We start from the raw sequence: 17560 nt of genomic DNA, 5'->3' as shown, positions 1-17560 counted from the left end.
TCAGCTCAAGATATGCAGCCTTGCATATGTTCATGACATGTTGGTGCAATGTGAGAGGACTGTCCAAAGTAACACCTAGGTTTTGTACTGATTGTGTGAAATTAATGTTGGTGTTGCTGATATTTATTGTTTGAGGTAAAGGATGTGAATGAGAAAGTCTTTCTGTTGTGTCAGAATGGCCTCAGTTTTATCATCATTCATCTGCAGCCTGTTACATGTCAACCATGATTTCACATCAGAAATGCACCTCTCTACACCTTGGATGGTAGCATATACAAATATGAAGAAAAAAACATGAGATCACCAAGAATTTTACCATCTTTGTTGTTCTCTTTTCTGTACTGGACAAATGCTGGCCAAAAGTAATGTGGTCTTACGGCCATACCCTGAAACAAACAAAAATGTTATCACTAGATCACTCAAAACTAACAGTTTTGCAAAATTCAGCTGTCATAAAACTAAACACAAAATTATCTGTAAACTGTATGATTGTATTAACACCCCCGTTTTGAAACCATCTTATCATTTTTTTACGTCACATTAAGATAATGACCTCAAATATGACTTTATGGAAATTTTACAAAGGTGTTTATTTTCCTTGTTTGTGTGTTACTGGTTGCACTTTTAACACTTCATTGGCTATATCAATGGGCCCAAGGAAGCTAAGTGCCTTTACCAAGGATGCAAAGAGGCAGCTCACCGAATCTGTGATCATTGGATTACAAGTCCAACACTAATGAATGAGCTATTATAACTTCCTTTATGAAGGGATAAATTCTGAGTTTAGTATGAGGTCAAATTGAAAAGCTAGATGAAAGCAAAATTAGCAATATTTCAGCAAAACTCCATTAAAATGAGCATGCCATTATCGGAAGGCAAATTTTTCTCAGACCCACAACAGGCATGATTTCCTCTAGAAACACATTATATAAGTGAATACTTTCAGCATCAGAACATATAGACATTTTTGTCTTCTCTTTATAATGAAATAGCCCCCAATTATAAGCACAAGCTAGGTAGCTAAAACATCCAAGCCTCCGTTTCTTTCTAGTTTGCTTGATCTTATTATGAGCCTGGTTAATTTGTTTATGAATATGATTAGATCAGTTTGGAGAAATAATCATTACAGATCAAGTTCATCAATATCTAAGCAAAGTCTTCCATTAAAATTGACCTTAAAAGTTCTCAGGATAGATATATGCTCAAATAAAGTGCAGTGTGTTCATTAATTGTACAAGTACATGGGTTTTCAACAAAAAAATAGGAGAGGTTTTAAAATGTTTTTAACTTCAAAAGCATTTACTGATTTAATGAATATTGGCAAGTGCTAGCAACAAAGTTGCCAAGATAGATGCCTAGACACAACACCTAATGACACTATTAAAAGTGACATACTTCAAATGTATTTCAATCATCAGTAAAATAGGTTTACAGCTTTCTTTACATCATTACATCTACATTTAGAAAATAGAATTTATACATGAAGCATGATTCTTTTCAATGATTTTTTTTTGGAAGGAGGGTCCATGACCATTCTTACTATTTTAATCAAAGTAAATTTGATGCATGCTGATCAAGCACAAGATTATGAACACAGTTAAATCTATGTTTTGTAACATCTGCAATATAAGAACAATTGGTCATATAATATAACAATGTCATAACATAAAAAGTATATCACGGTAAACCTCATAGATTTTATGACTTCCAGCAAATAGAATCAACTTCAATCTGCCAGCAGATCACACAACAGCAAATGTGTGTCTAAAATGTTCACAGTTGTATATGTATTATATGAATATCACGTTTGTACTGAGCAGTCCAACTGATCTGGAAACATCCTAACTGCAGATTTTCATTGATGCTAGGACCTGTTGTCTTGTCTATTTGTGTATTAAAAGTTTGCACAAACTGATACCAAAACTAGTATTACCTCTAATTTCATCTTCTGCAACACCTCCAAGGCATAATCTGCAGAAGAAAAAGAAAAATTTATATGTAAATTATATATAATTATCTATGTTATCTAAATTATACGTGATTGTCTATGTTATCTATAGAAGTGTTCTGGTAACTCAACAAATTCTCATCAATTTGAATTTAAAAAACAAGATTGAAAGGAGTATATTTCACATCTTTACACAAGCAGATACATAAAATGTCATTATTAGATGCTCTACAACGCAGAACGAATATGCATTTATCCATATGCAATATCATGTCCGACATAAACAGATTATTGCAGAAAAAAATGGCTCCATGAGTAGCAAATTATCTGCAAAAAAAGCCAAAGAAATCAGTGCACACATAGGTTGTAGTAAGAGTTCAGTGCAGTCAATTATAAAATATATCAAATTAGAGGCCCTAAAGAGGATGCCAGTTTGAATGTAACAATCTATTTGGAAGGAGTCCAAAGCACATGACACTAAATGCATTTACACAAATGTTCCTAATGAAAATGGTTATGGAGAATTCCATGGTTCCCACACTTTTCTAAATATAAATTTCCAGGTCTTTTCCAGGTTTTTTCCAGGATGAAATTATTTTTTTCATGGTTCACATATGACCATTACTGAATGGAATTAAAGTACATTTTGGATTATGAAACATGCATTTTCCAAATCTGAAGATGTTTCTCTTTTAAGACGCTCCAAAACATGCATGTCAGAAATGATGATCATGTAAAAAACCACAAAATGAGTCACACGAAACAAAGCTGACTATATTCCTATAAATTGGCATTTAAAGCCTTTTTAATGTACAGAATAAAAATTCTAACTTTACTTTGCTGACCTGCATTATGTTGCTACATGAAAACAACATAACGAGTGAAAGTTATTTTGTTTCCTTTCAAACCTTTAATTCTAAAGAATTCTAGAGCAACATATGTGCAAGTTATACAAAGTAAACATTTCCTATCATATTATGAAGAAAAAAAACAATAAATGCAAAGTATTAGAATCTCAAACAACCTAAACACCTTAAGAAGATTTTGTTAAAATTTCCATCATTTAAAGACATTTACAAAAGGGTTATTTAAATTTTTGACAAAAGACCTTCAAAATTATATATTGTTGTATAAACAAGGACTGAATTTTCTGTAAAATCAACTTGTCTTCTTGTAGTTCAATAAACCTGTCCCCAAACCTGTATTGATACATGGGCTCTTATTATTTTTTAATAAATTATAAAAGGGATGACAATTTCCCATTTCACATGCATTCTATTTAAGATCTGAAACCAATGCTTCAAGCTACATGTCACTGTGTAATAGTTTCAAAGCAAAGATCAGCTCAGAGATTCAAAAATTTTCATATCTGGGTTTCCTCCGAATATTCCAACCCCATTTTTCACATTTGAACATTAGGATGGAGTGTGGGTTCAGAGCAATTACATATAAAAAATCTGGAATCTGCCGCCACCATTAGATAGCTTACCAGTTGGCCTAGCAAATTTAAACCATGCTATATCGACTTACACCGGCAAGAAATGGGTAGGAAAATTATTTTCTCAAAAATGGCAAGTATTATAATCGTTATGCCTTTAATCCGCTGACAGACCAGATGAAACGGCATAGATGAAACCTGACCCTGTACTCACCATTTGCGTTAATAGTCACGTGACTTCACAAATCTCAAACAAGGACATCGGAAGTAAAATAGTCATGTGATATCAACAACAAACTCATTTTTAATGTTATTGTACAAAATTTCAATTATATTAAATGAAAGTCTGATACCTTTTGTAAAAACTAGAAAGAACATATAATTCTCAACATATTTATTTCCAGTACAAATACAAGAAACTTGGCCAGTCTGATTCATCAAGCAGAGTAGTCTGGTTCCCTGCTTCATATGCTCCCTGCGTGAGAGAGCATATCAACATGGTAGTCACATAATACAACAATACTCCAGAAGTTGTCGCAGAATAAATATAGAGAATTTTGTGCTCTTTCGTTTTTTTGTTTATTTGAAAATGACAGTTGTGAGATTTTGTGTGCGCGTGCAACTAGCAATCAAAATCGCTAGTACCATATCAAATTTCATCAACGCATTAATTTTATGGTCTTTCAGCAGATTAAAGACATAACTTTAATACTCGCAATTTCTGAGAAAATAAATAATTTTCATATCAATTTCATGCAGGTATAACTTGATTTAACAATATTTAAGTTTGCTAGCCTATCCGCTAAGTTGCTATGCTTTAAAGCCATCATGTTGACCTCTTGTGATGATAGACTGGTTTTCATACCTTCCATATAAAAAAAGACAGATACTGAGCTGTCTGTGAAACAAAAAGTCTACTAGATGAATCTAATCCACTGAGTGCTTGGATTGTCTCAATGGTAAGCACCCAAATGATCCATACTGCAACCTCCTAATAAAATTATGGTTAGAACTCAATAAATTTAACTCAAGATCAGTTCAGTTATGACTCAATTACGTAATTGTTTCGAGCATCAAGTTGTGGAGGAAAATTCCCAGGTTTTTCCCGAATTTAGGCAATATTTGCAAAATTCAAGGAAGTGTCACTGTCAGGATTTTTTAAAATCTCATTTCTCCCGACTTTTTCCCTGATTTCCCAGTAGCGTGGGAACCCTGCATTGAGACAGGAGAAGAATGCAAAAAAATTAATTGATTTCTGTTCCAAAACCAGCATCTTCAGTAAAGAATCGAAATACTTCAACATCGATAATAGTGTACTTATTTTTTTAAATTATTCTCAATAGTGTTTTAAACTTCCTAAGCCTCTGCTGACATCGTGTATAAATGAAATAACAAAAATACATGCAGACCTAATTAATCAACATTTCTTAACCAAATTATGCTTAGAATATTTATATCTTCTTTTGCATTATTGTATTAGAAACATATAACTTTCTATTGTGTTTTGATTCTAGGATATTATCTAAAGAGCAACAACAAACAAATATATTAGTTTATAATATAGAGCACATTTATGGCCCAAATTAATTCTTTCACAAGATGTCCTGATTAGGTTTTCGAACACAAAATATGGTGGCAGGCAATGAATGTGTTACGAAGTTATGTAACATTTAAAAGGGTATAGTTCTGGCTAAAATGGTATTTTTAGCATTACTGTTTTACCATGTGACATGACATTGGCATGTGCCTATTACATCACAGAGGTACCATTTTTAATTCTTATCGATATTGTAACAAACTGTGATATAAGTCTATCAAAGAAAATGTATTTACCAGATTTTAGGGCCGTTTTAGAGGATAAAGTGAAGCTAGTTATTTGTCATAACTAAAGAAACCACCCACCCACCCCAATACTTAAATCTATACACAACAAAAATGTGTCCTTTATTCTCATCCAATGGATTCATTGTTTGTTGGATCTTTAAATTTGACTTGGCAGCATCCATGAAAGTGAATAGTTTCATACTTTCTGAAACTGACTAGCAGTATATCACTTATTCTGAAAAGTGAAACTGCAATTCATGACTGTGTCATATTTGTCCAAGTAAAACATACTCTGAACCTAGTAAAGGTACTTTTAATATGGAGTAATCATGCATCATACAATTCAGAATTTGTTATCATTTGCTTGAGAACTCTCTGAGTAATCCAAGTACTCTAGTATGCCTTTCATAGGTACCATGTATGCTTATGGTAGCATCTTCAAAGATCTTAAGTATATATGAAGTTATTAAGCAAACTTTTCTTACGGATTAACAGATGTTATTAACTCCATTACTTGTACAGCAGAATTACTCTACTGTAAAATGATCTGGGTTGTATGTTATATAATCACATGTTTGACAAGCATTCAAAATCTGACATACAAAGTAATCTGCTATAACACAACTGTTGGGGTCCACATACTGGGACTGTGTTATGTACTGAACAGTGTTAAAACCAACCAGGTCAGTAAAGCTGAAGACAAGAATGTACTACACCTCCTCCAACACCAAAAAAATTTAGGGAGATACAAGTGGGTGCAATACTACAGACACGTTCACATGGCTATCAGCTTGTTCCAGATTAAACACAAAATACTTAAAATAGTTATTATATATTTAATTTTTATTTTTATAAATAAAAAAAATCTGCAACAAAAGCATAAATAGTTGCATATGTGTAATCACCAGTTGAATCTGTTTTTATCCAAAAAAACTAATTCCATAAAAAAGTGCATAAAGAAATATCAATTTATAATAAAAAAACATTTGCAAGATCCGATCAAATCCAAATATTTAATTTCTTGCTAATAATTTCACACAAACTTGTCACATGGGTATTTTTTTCCACAACATTCATGTTTGCTGGATGTGTCCAAAGGAATCAAAGGTACTGACTTCATAAAGCTCCCAGTCTGGGAGTAAATCATTTGACTGCGTGATTCAAGAGGAAGTTCCTTAAAAATACTGAGTTATTCTGTAAAGAAATACTGAGTTATTCTGTAAAGAGGAGAGGAAAAAAATAAACAAAACAAACTAAGCATTCACTGAAAAATGTTTTATAACGATAACTCTGCTATGCCGCAGAGCAAAAAGCAGGGAGCAGAATGATTATATAGCCAATCCCTTTACCCCAACAACTTAATGGTTTTGTTCCAATCAGTGTTGACACTGGAAGGACAGTTTCTTGTGTATATGTGAATAATTTAAAGCTAGAAAATAAAAGGGTTAAGATTTGGGGGGGGGGGGGGCGGTTTACATGTTTGTGACAATGACAAAAGCTGCTGAAATTCAGTCAATAAACTTATTTCAGCAGGTATTTATGACAGCTGATTGGACAGACATTGATTATCTATTGTGTTCCTTAAAATGATAGGTAAATTTACTGACACTGAAAAAGATTTTTTTTTTTAGACCACCACATTGTTCGCCTAACTTGTAAACACTAATCTTGAAGCTAACTGCATTTGTTTAACTCTGAACTTAGTCCTGCATGGGGCTTTAAACTCTAACAGCTTTATATTCTGTATTCCATTATCCACTGTAAATACCCACTAATTAACACTTGGACCTCTATTTGTTTGAACTAACACAACAAGAATGAAGGAATAGTGAGGTCATTTTCATAGGAAATGCAGAATAGTATTCACTGATCACCTGACTACACGACAAATGATTACACCACAAAACCAAGTGCTCATCTTGACATCCTTCTCTTTTTTTATATAAATAAATTGTTGTCCCTTAATTTGAGCAACCTTTAGTAGCAACATTAATTTTCATGATTAGCAATTACTGAAATTATTTGATTTATAAATTCAGATGAGAATCTTTTCTTTCACTGAAGCAAATATTGTACACAGAATGCATTTAAGAGAAACGGAGATTTGCTGGCATTACTGATCATAGTTCAATAATAATAAGATTAACACTAATCAGTATCTGAATCAGTTGACTTTCTTTCAAAACTAAGCTAAGCTTCTTTTGGAACAAAACTCTGCACTTCTTCAGGAAGGTGAAGAAATTATTGTAAAATTTTGTGAGCCACACAATGATTGTATGATATCCGAATTTATACATGACCTGTTCCCAAAATAAGAATTAACTTTTTACAGGTTAGTTTTCAGACTTTGAAAATTTAAAAAAAAAAACAATACACTAATTTTCATCAGCCATGCCACAATCATATTAAATTTGAATACATATGCTATCTCTTATCAAAAATAAAAAAACCCCACTTTTTATACATTGTTTCTAAAAATATACATACATTTTTGGAGCTACTACACAATCATCTTATATCCAAATTAGTGTTATAACACAGAGTGCTATAGCAGGATCACATTCTACTGCTATTATTTATCATCAAAATTAGTCATTCAATGCTATTATAAGCTGAAGAAAAAAAGGAATCAGTTATTTCTATAATCTAGTTAAATTTATTTTGTTAAATCACAAAATGAAAGAGATAAACTCATTAAAAAATAGTGACTGTCTGGATATTTTACAATACTGAAATCCATGGACAAGTGACAATTTTGCAGAAGTAATTTTGTTTTCTAAGGCACTTATTATGGATACAATGAGGAAGGGGGTGAGTAAAGAGAAACAGGGCAATGATATTACACAACACACTCATCAGTTTTATTATTTACAAAAGTACTTAATATAGATTCAGGGCTTCCAGCCATTATGAAAAAATATTTTGTCCATTAGAAAAATTATATTTAATTACCTGTTTCATTCTTCAAATATGCATAGAAAGGGACAAGGGATAAATCATCTGATACAAGTCCTTTTGCTTTCATATCCTTCACTAAAGTGCTTAGTTTGTCCACTGGCTGTAAAAAAAGAATTCAATACTTGATAACAAGTCTCAAATTTTCATTAAACAAATTTCATCAAAACAAATTTCATCAATCATTTTTATCTTTAATACTGTACCTACATTTCTTTGCTTTGCTGATTTATCATTTGATAAATTTATATATATAAAAAACAGGATTAAATCAACCCCAATTGTAATAAATCAAAACTTTGACTTTTACATATTTCAGTGCAAGTTTCATCCACTCTGCATTAACATACACATTTTGTAATTATTCAGCCTTTTCTCAAAGTTAATCTGTTGATTTTAATTCATATGAAAACTGCCAGGGAAAATTGCGGCCCCGAGTGGCCGAGTGGTCTAAAGCGCTCTTCGTTAAGGATCACTGCCATCTCACCTCTGTCTGCGGCGGTTCGAGTCTAGGATTCAGCCAATGTGGGTATGTGAGAAAGCTTGCCAGTAGCTTTTCGTGGGTTGGTGGTTCTTTCCGGGGTTTTCTCGGGTTCTTCCTCCACCATTAATACTGGCTGCCATGTATAGCCTATCGTGTGCTGAAAAATTGCGTTAAACCCCACAACAACAACAACAACAACCAGGGAAAATTACATCACAAAATGCACATTTGTAATGTCACATGTATCTTAACTTCTACTTATTTTGCTGGATTCCTGTTAAAATTTCCTGTGATACTTCTGCCAGGTTGAGAACAAGACATAATAAATAGCTAATGTATTTTGGGATGTATGGGAATCATCAGTAACCTTGGAAACCAAACAAAGTCCATGGTCTTGCCTGCACACCATTCTAAGATTAAACTTAATCTATATCTTAGTTTCAAAACCAGAAAATCAAGACTGCCATCAAAGTAAGGAAGATGATACCTCTGGCTTGCAATCCACTATATGCAAGCAAGATAAAATCATTTTTGTTATCATCAAAAACAGATCACAATTCTTAATTTTAATCTAAAAAGGACAGTTATTGACAAGATTAAAATAGATTACAGTTATATCATCAGAATTTTAGATAAGGGTTTTACTCCTTGGATCATATTTGTGTTCCTTGAAATTCAACGGATCTTTTGTGAAGACAACAAAATACAGACTTGCTACTCCAAACCAAAACTTCCTTTGTGGAGAGATTGTTTGTGATGAGCCAAGCATGAAGGTGAAGAATGTCGACTGTTACGAAGGCGAGGGCACCTATGCTGCGACAGGAGGTCCCTCCTCTGATTTAACATCCTGTGATGGTCCACCAAACAGATGGACAAAATTGCTGGGGCCACAGCGAGGCAACTAAAATGAACTCAGCAGTAGAATGCCTAAATTTGTGTGGTACTTGCAGCATCATTCTAAAAGATGGGAAGGTGTAGCTAAACAGATGATCCAAGTTCACGCTTAGTGTCCACTGCCCATACCCTCTAGTCAGGGACTAGGGAAAAGTAAAAGAGTTCATCTTTTTAGCTTGGTGGCAATAAATCCATGATAGGAGTTCTCTGAAGTTGGAACAGTTGTTGTTGTTGTTGTAGGGTTTAATGCCATTTTTCAGCACAAGATAGGCTACACATAGCAGACAGTATTAACAGTGGAGGAGGAAGAAGTTGGAACAGGGATTCTGCTATAGATTGGCAGACTGACCATTCTGTGAGGACTATCTTCCATTTCCTTAAAAACTGTCTGCTAAAATATTCTTTCTCTTGGTTATGTGGTGAACTCAGAGGGATAATTCCTTTTGAGGTAGCCCAAACAAAGGAGGTTCCAAACCTCCATACTGAGAAAAGACGCATGTGTGCCTCCTTATTTCTTCAGGTATGCTACCACAACCCTCATTTCCAAATTGTTCATGTGGAGGTAAAACTCCTCCTCTGACCAGGAACCCTAAAGGATCAGTCACCTGGCTCTAGATGGGTGCCCCACTCTGAATCTGACGTGTCTGCAAAAAACAGGTAAGATGTTAAATCAAATGGCAGGGCTCAAAATCAGAAGATCTCCCCACCTAAGCAAACCAGAGGTACCTCCCATGAGGAAGAAAGAATGGTATGTGAAGGTACTTCCCAGGTGTCATGTCTAATGCATTCCTGATTGAGACTATGGTCTCCATCTTGAATGGTTCCTCCAGGAGAAATATGTTTAGGGCAGAACGGTCTAAAATTAGGCTAGACTTTCCCTTTCTTGGGAACCAGGAAAATCCAGGAGTAGAAAGTCAGAAATTCCAAAGGGAGTCAATCTCTTCCTTTAAGTACACTAGATTCAACTGGTGGAAAACAGAACCTTACCAGAGAGGAGGGAGATCCATGAAATGAAGCCAGTAGCTATCTTTTATGATAGAAAGGACTCGGCCATTAACTGTTAGCTTGCCTTTTTAGAGCCCACTTGCCATGAAGGAGACTGAAATGGGTCTGTTGCTGCACAACTTTAAAGAATTTAGCCAATGGAGCCTGAGAGTGGTTCAGATGAACAGGCTTCTTTGCCGTGTTTGAAGAATCAGGATCGGATACATGGGACTGGTGTTGTTGGTTCCTCAAATTCTGTGTTGCCACAGAGAGGATAAGCCCTCCAAAGATAGTTTCTGCCTCCAGGGGGCAGCCCTGAAAAGGTTCTTACTATGCTGTAGTAGAAGTTTCCAGATGGAGATTTTGCCATTGTTTCCAACAAATGATGAATGAGGTTGCTAAAGAGAGGTTAGCATGCATGGCTATGGTTACTAGAGATCCATCCTTTCTGCAAAGAATTCCTGTATTTTCAATGGAAGGTAAACCCATGTCTGTAGAAATACAAACTTGAGGCACTTCAGCATCCAATGTGGGAGGTCTAATGGGCAAGAAAAGGGTCTGAACCTTGTTGCTAAAAGCAGCTATCAAGGGTCACAACGTGGCGACAGCAGAAGGGGGATGTGATGACGTACCTCTAAAATCATTATGTTGTGCAAAAGCTGATATTTACATTTCTCATGTTCATCAAACATGAAAGGAGTGGGGTGTATATAGGACTGTAAGCTACTCATGGACTAGTACAAATTAAAGGAATTCAAACCACATGTTTCATTGACCAACAGCTAATTCTACACTTTTCATTATCATATTTACCTATCAGATAAATACAATCTTCAAAATTAGTCACTCAGGTTACACAAGATTCATTTGTGTATCCAATGTGTGTTCACATGCTGTAGCCTCGTTGTGATATCTCTTCAGTTTCTGTCTGGTTACTATACATAAAGAGGGTGGGACAAGAAGCTATAAAATAATATATTTTATTTACAATTTATTTGATGGAAAAATTATAAAAACAGCATTGCTTAGAAAAAGTACCATGAGAACTGTTGCAGTTATACTTGTTTATATCACTAGGTAACAAAAATTGTTTAATGAAAGGAAACAGTCAATTTGTCTACGCGAGACTCCCTGCCAGGCAACCAGTGAAACTGATTTGCTCCCAGCCAAGCTGATTTGCATGTGATCTATATTGTAATTTTGTTTATACACAGTTGGACAGGAGCTGTTAAAGATGAGTAGGGGACTTCCAGTTGGTGTGTTCACAGTTGGACAGGAGCTGTTAAAGATGAGTAGGGGACTTCCAGTTGGTGTGTTTAAAGTTAGTAGTAGGTAAATCCTACAATAATTCCCCACCCCCACCCCCCCATGAAACAGCAGTCTGTAGAAAGGGGGACTTCAGCTTGATCCAATCCACGTACTGTAGGGACTCCCAAAGACTTGTACCCAGTCACAAGTCAAGGACTTGCCAGGCCATTCATATCTGTAGAAACATCCTTCCCATTAACAGAGTGCTCAATCCATGGCAAACAAATGGACCAGAGGACTGAAAGAGTGCTGCACCCTCTGCCTTATCATGGGGCTCAACTCACTTTCAGGCCATACTGATACGTGGGATGAGAGGTTGCTACTTCTGACCAAGGGGACAGCACAACTCGTTCTCTTTCCTAGTGGAAAAGAGAGGGTGCTGCTCCTCCCTCTTGGGAAGGTGTGACTATGTCTCATGGAATGGAGAGGGTGCTGCTCCTCTCTAATGGGAGGGTATGACTCACACTCCACTCATTTATAACTTCCCTTGGGAAAGGGCCAACTAACCTTATGTGTCTCTGGTTAGACTTTCGTAATGCTTCTCCAAGACTAGAGGGACTCAGTAAATGAAAACCAAGAAAACTCTATAAAAAAAGACCAGGACACCCTTTTCCGCACATTGTATATGCTTTTATCGTCAACAAGATTCCAGATCTCATATGACCAAAGGCTACAGAAAGGACAACCATGAGTCCTTTCAAATTACATGCAGGATAAACCCGTGACTACACCTCCCACACCCTGCTTCGACATAACTACTTTCTTCTGTTCTGAAAATCTAAAAACATTTTTTTTAGAAAATCAACAAGTCAACCAGGCTTAACGAAACTTGGGAGTTTAAAATTAGCAAACAAACAGTAGGTTACAATTGCTAGTAAGTAAAAATTATTTAAGGAAGGCTATCAAAAGCTAAAAAGTCAGGAACCTCAGTTTGTTAACTTCCATGACATAAATGAAACGAAAGTGGGATGTGACCTGCTTAGTACTTATAAATATAGCACAGCTGACAATGGGGGCATGTCAAGTTAAATGGTTTGTAACAGGGTTCATACGGAATTCTGAATGATAAATTTAAAGACTTTCCCAAACTTTTAAAGACCACACAGTTTTCCAAGACCTTTTCTCACTAACATTTTGCATACAAGTTATGTTATATGAGAAAACAATGAATGCAACATACTACAATCTTGTTTAATAAGTAAAATTCAAACTATAATTAATCAAAAGAAAGAAACCAGGAAAACTCGACTATATCCGAATCTAACAACATTAGACAACTTTATTTGTGATTATGGTAAGGAATTAAAATGTTTGGGTTTATTTCAACTTTCAAAGACTTTTAAGGACCTAAGGGTGATCTGCTCGAATTTCCCAAACTTTCAAAGCCTTGAAAATGCTACCTCATTTTTCCCAAACTGTCAAAGACCTTCAAAGACCATAAGAACCTTGTGTAAGGAACAATAATAATGGAAAAGCATAATTATAGGGAATATAACCAAAATAATGAACAAGGGCGTTGACCATGATCAGTGTCTAATGGGTGTCCAACAAAGGCATTCTGTATTCTGAAATATTCTGGTTTACCTTAATGGGAGGATGAATTTTTGTTTTTGATGTGTATTTTCTAGCAGGAAAAGTACTAGCTATGCACCAGCAACTGGTATCGTATTACTGTTATTAAATAGCTCAATGCAATGCCTATGCCAACAACAGGAAAGATGATGCAATAAAAGTGAAGCCCATGTCTCACTCATGCTTCACTGGAAAGAGAACAAGGAATTTACTGAGCCTTATATCTAAATCTGCAAGTAGCAGTAGTACAAAATTCTCTCCACCTGATTGTACAAAATCCACCAAACTTTGTCATTAGCATTTTGTTAATTCAACATTTCACTAATGAGAAAGCAAGCAATACTTACCACTTTACTTTCTATGAATGCCCGAAACATGAATCGTCCATAGTTCCTAATATAATCATCTGCTGAGCTACTCCTGGGCATGGCTTCAAATACTTTATATGCAACATCATAATATTTGTGGCAGATGAGTTGGGTTGCACAGCACACACAGTTGGTACGATACATTTTCCCATGTTCTTTTATGATGTTCAAAACCTACAAAATAGTTCATATTGTCATATTTAGTTTACAAAATATTATGGCAAATTTCAATCATCTATTTACTGTATTTTAAAACTATAAATAAGAATCATTCAAGTACTGTATAAAGCAAACCGCAGTGAATTTTATCAATGTAAAATCACATATTAAACACATGATCAATCAGGGTTGTTCATTCTATGATCTTGACCATAGAATTAATGATCTGACTGGTTCATGACACAGCATAGGCACTATGTATAACTCTGAGAAGTTTCATAAAAATACCTCAAGAACTTGCATGATTATGTACTGGACAGCAAATGTTGGAAGATGAACAATGCACAATGTCATATTGCAATATGCTCTATTAAAACAGACATAAAAAGCCTAAGTCTCTCGAACAAGATAAATAGGTCACTGAGACCTCTCTATGCAAGTGCATATTAGTCAACAGAATGCATGAACATGGTTTCATAGCTACAGATACCTGTGTCAAGAAATGAAGCAAAAAACTACATCACTAAAAGGTTCAACTGTGTGATTTTGATCCACTTTTTGAAGTGGTGAGCACCAGTCCTTTCAATTAATAAACCTATAAAGCTACATGTTTATACATTCAGTTGTTCCAGAGAGAAAGAGACATCTGTATTTCTGGCTTGTTGCACAAAAAAAAAAAAGAATGGGAAAAATAAAATGCGAGTGAACAAAAGTTGAAAATTACCTCTTCTACATGTTGCTCGTGCCCTGACTGTGCCAACTGGAACACAACGGCCAGTAGGTCATTGGCATGCATATTCACATAAATTGCATCCAGATCGTTCACTGTCTGTAATGAATAAAATCAGTAAATAATCACAATTTTGTAAAATGTAGTTTTACATGTTGCAAGGTCTTTGTTGCTGCAAATGTTAACAGATGTGATAAAAATAAATTTAAATTTTCACATATAGTAACAATAAAAAAGCATTTTCTGTCAAATAATTTACTGATAGTCAACCCAGTCTTAAAAAGACTACTTTGAGATCACCTGCCTTTCAAGAGATGAGTTCTCAATTAACAGATTTACTAATGATATAATGTAACTATCTGTCATGAGAAATCGCCACCTACTGGAGAAATCATTCATTATGAAAGGCAATGAATTTTGGCAGAGCAGTTGGGCCTCAAGAGACGATCTACTGATTGCACTGATCCCCACTTGTATTAGCCGTAATTTCCAATGAAAGACCACCTGGTCATAAAAGTCAAATTCAGAGAGCATACTCCCCCTTTCCCGTACCAACAGCAGGGTTCCTGTCACAAATTTAGAAAAAGATTTAAAACTTTTTCCATACCAAAAAATAAAAATTTCCAGACCTAACCATGTGACAAGCTTATTGACCTAATGAGGCTAAAATACGTAAAATTGCATGTAAAATGTAAAGAGACGAAAAAATATAATTTAACCTAAAACAGATTATTTACCATAGCAAAATCTTGCAATCTGTTGTTTACAGTCCATAATGATACATAAAGAAATTATAGTTCTATCACAGATAACATATGACGCTTTAGTTTGGAAGGCCATATACAGGCTGTAAAGTCATCAGCTTCTTCCCACAGAGGGTTATAAATGCAATGTCCAGGCATTCTTTAAATATCAGGTCCACACAGGCACATAAAAAGATTGGTCCAAGAATGTCAAATCAAATAAAATCCAATGAAATTAAAATGAATACTCAGCAGCACAAAACAAAACTTAATGAAACAATCCTTGAAACAAAAAATGTAGATTAATCCTCAACAAGTCAGCAAACACCAGTCAAAATGGCGTGGCCTTCTCCTGTGAATTTATCAGCTATATGCACCTCGAGATGTTGCATTCAACAGTAACAACCAAAATGCTCTGAAATGCACAGACAAAAAACTTTAAAACTTTTTCCAGACTTCTTAGTCATTATTAAATTTTTCCGGACCTTTTCAAGGCCTGGAAAAGCATTTTTCAAATTTAAGAATTTTTCCAGAATTCCAGACCTGCGCAGGAATCCTGCAACAGTGGTTTTCTTGAATATGGTTGATGCATGGTCAAACTTCTTCATGTATGCTTTCAATTCATAAAAATCATCAATCACATTGCCTTATATTATGTGAACAGTTCATTAAAACAACATGCTGGATTCAAAGTACTGGTCTCAAATATTTATAACCATTCATATGGAGACAGATGAACAAACAAGACTCAGACATGCAGCATCCCTGCAACAAAAGATTAACAGTGAAATTGATAACCTGAATTGTAGTATATATTCTTCTGAAATTCTTTAGGAACAATGTTGAAAATAAACAGCTCTGCATGCTGACTATCAGAATACTTTCATTCAAGGCCATTTACCAAAAAGGTCATGATGATATGACCATCTTTAAAGAATATTAGCCATAATGATGCTTTTAAGATAGCTGCCATCACTGCCATGCTGGAGGCCAAAGCGATACCATTTTCATTTAAGCCATCTACATATCATACGAGATGTTTTAAGGTATTCTTCCCTTAATTCCAAGTCGTTATTACTAAGAGTTTCTTTTTAGCATCTTTACCCACTTAATCCCTTGTTAATCCCATGTCTTATGTATGTTGGAAACTAGTGCTGACAAAGTATCCCATGTGAATGTGAACTAAATGCTAACTGGTTTGACCATGTTTGTCTAAACCTGTCCCACCAGCCTCTTTACCAAGGTGAATTTTATTTTTAAAAATTAATATACGTTTCTTCAATGTTGTGTCCTTGAAGAACCAAATGAAATATACAAACAAAAAATATCTTGGTTTATGGATCACCATCTCTACAATTTCAAAATGATATGTCAAAAAAAATCATGAAACTCTGAGTCAACAGGACATTCAAAGTGGGCAGGTGTGTGTTCTGAGCAAAAGTCAATCAAGAGCAAGATACATTCCTCATCTCTTTATATACAATTCCTGTCAGGGTAATTTTTTGTGGGGGGCTCGTTTAGCTAACTGGTACATTCAATAAAGGCACTTGGTATTTACAAGAATTGGTATATGATGCAGCCAATGCACAACCTTCCCTCAGTTTTTTTGGGGGGGGAACCAAGTGGTCTAAAGTGCTCTCCGTTACGAATCACTGTCATCTTACCTCTGTCTGCGTGGGTTCGAGTCTCAGATTCAGCCAATGTGGGTATGTGAGAAAGCTTGCCAGTAGCTTCTTGTGGGTCGGTGGTTCTTTCCGGGGTTTTCCCGGGTTCTTCCTCCACCACTAATACTGGCCGCCATGTATAGCCTATCGTGTGCTGAAAAATGGCATTAAACCCCACAACAACAACAAATCAGTTTTCTGGTGCTTTAGAAAATTATTTGTTTTCACCATTTACATATCAATGTTACTTACCTTCTTAATGGCTTCCATGTCACCTTTGGAAGCATAGCCACACAGCAAGGCCCCATAGGTCTGAGAACCTGGCACAATGCCAGACTGTCTGAAAGAAATGAAAAATGAAAATAACACTTAACGAAGCCTTTTGCAGGTTTACAAAAAAAATGACAAATCCTCTGAGTCAAGAAATGTTTTGAATACATAAATGAACTCAACTAAATTAAATTAAACTTTATTAAGACTGCACTTTTC

The 17560-nt window shown here is 35.1% G+C and overlaps 1 protein-coding gene across 3 annotated transcripts in view; it reads right to left on the bottom strand.

The window, feature by feature from the left end:
• LOC149808447 (leucine-rich PPR motif-containing protein, mitochondrial-like) overlaps positions 1 to 17560 on the bottom strand; it is a 162202-nt gene that overhangs the window by 114361 nt on the left and 30281 nt on the right. For all 3 annotated transcript variants that reach the window (XM_089977347.1, XM_089977366.1, XM_089977356.1), the window contains exons 8-13: positions 17324 to 17411; positions 14659 to 14763; positions 13755 to 13949; positions 8163 to 8268; positions 1934 to 1971; positions 317 to 386 (exon numbers count right to left, since the gene is read on the bottom strand). In XM_089977347.1, the coding sequence (XP_089833473.1) occupies positions 317 to 386; positions 1934 to 1971; positions 8163 to 8268; positions 13755 to 13949; positions 14659 to 14763; positions 17324 to 17411 (602 nt within the window). The remainder of the gene's footprint in view (positions 1 to 316; positions 387 to 1933; positions 1972 to 8162; positions 8269 to 13754; positions 13950 to 14658; positions 14764 to 17323; positions 17412 to 17560) is intronic.

This window comes from Sinohyriopsis cumingii, chromosome 1, assembly GCF_028554795.1.
Source record: "Sinohyriopsis cumingii isolate HCF-2022 chromosome 1, ASM2855479v2, whole genome shotgun sequence".
NCBI lineage: Eukaryota > Metazoa > Mollusca > Bivalvia > Unionida > Unionidae > Sinohyriopsis > Sinohyriopsis cumingii.
The sequence above is the reverse complement of the archived record's forward strand: the minus strand, read 5'-3'. Positions and strand labels throughout refer to the sequence as shown.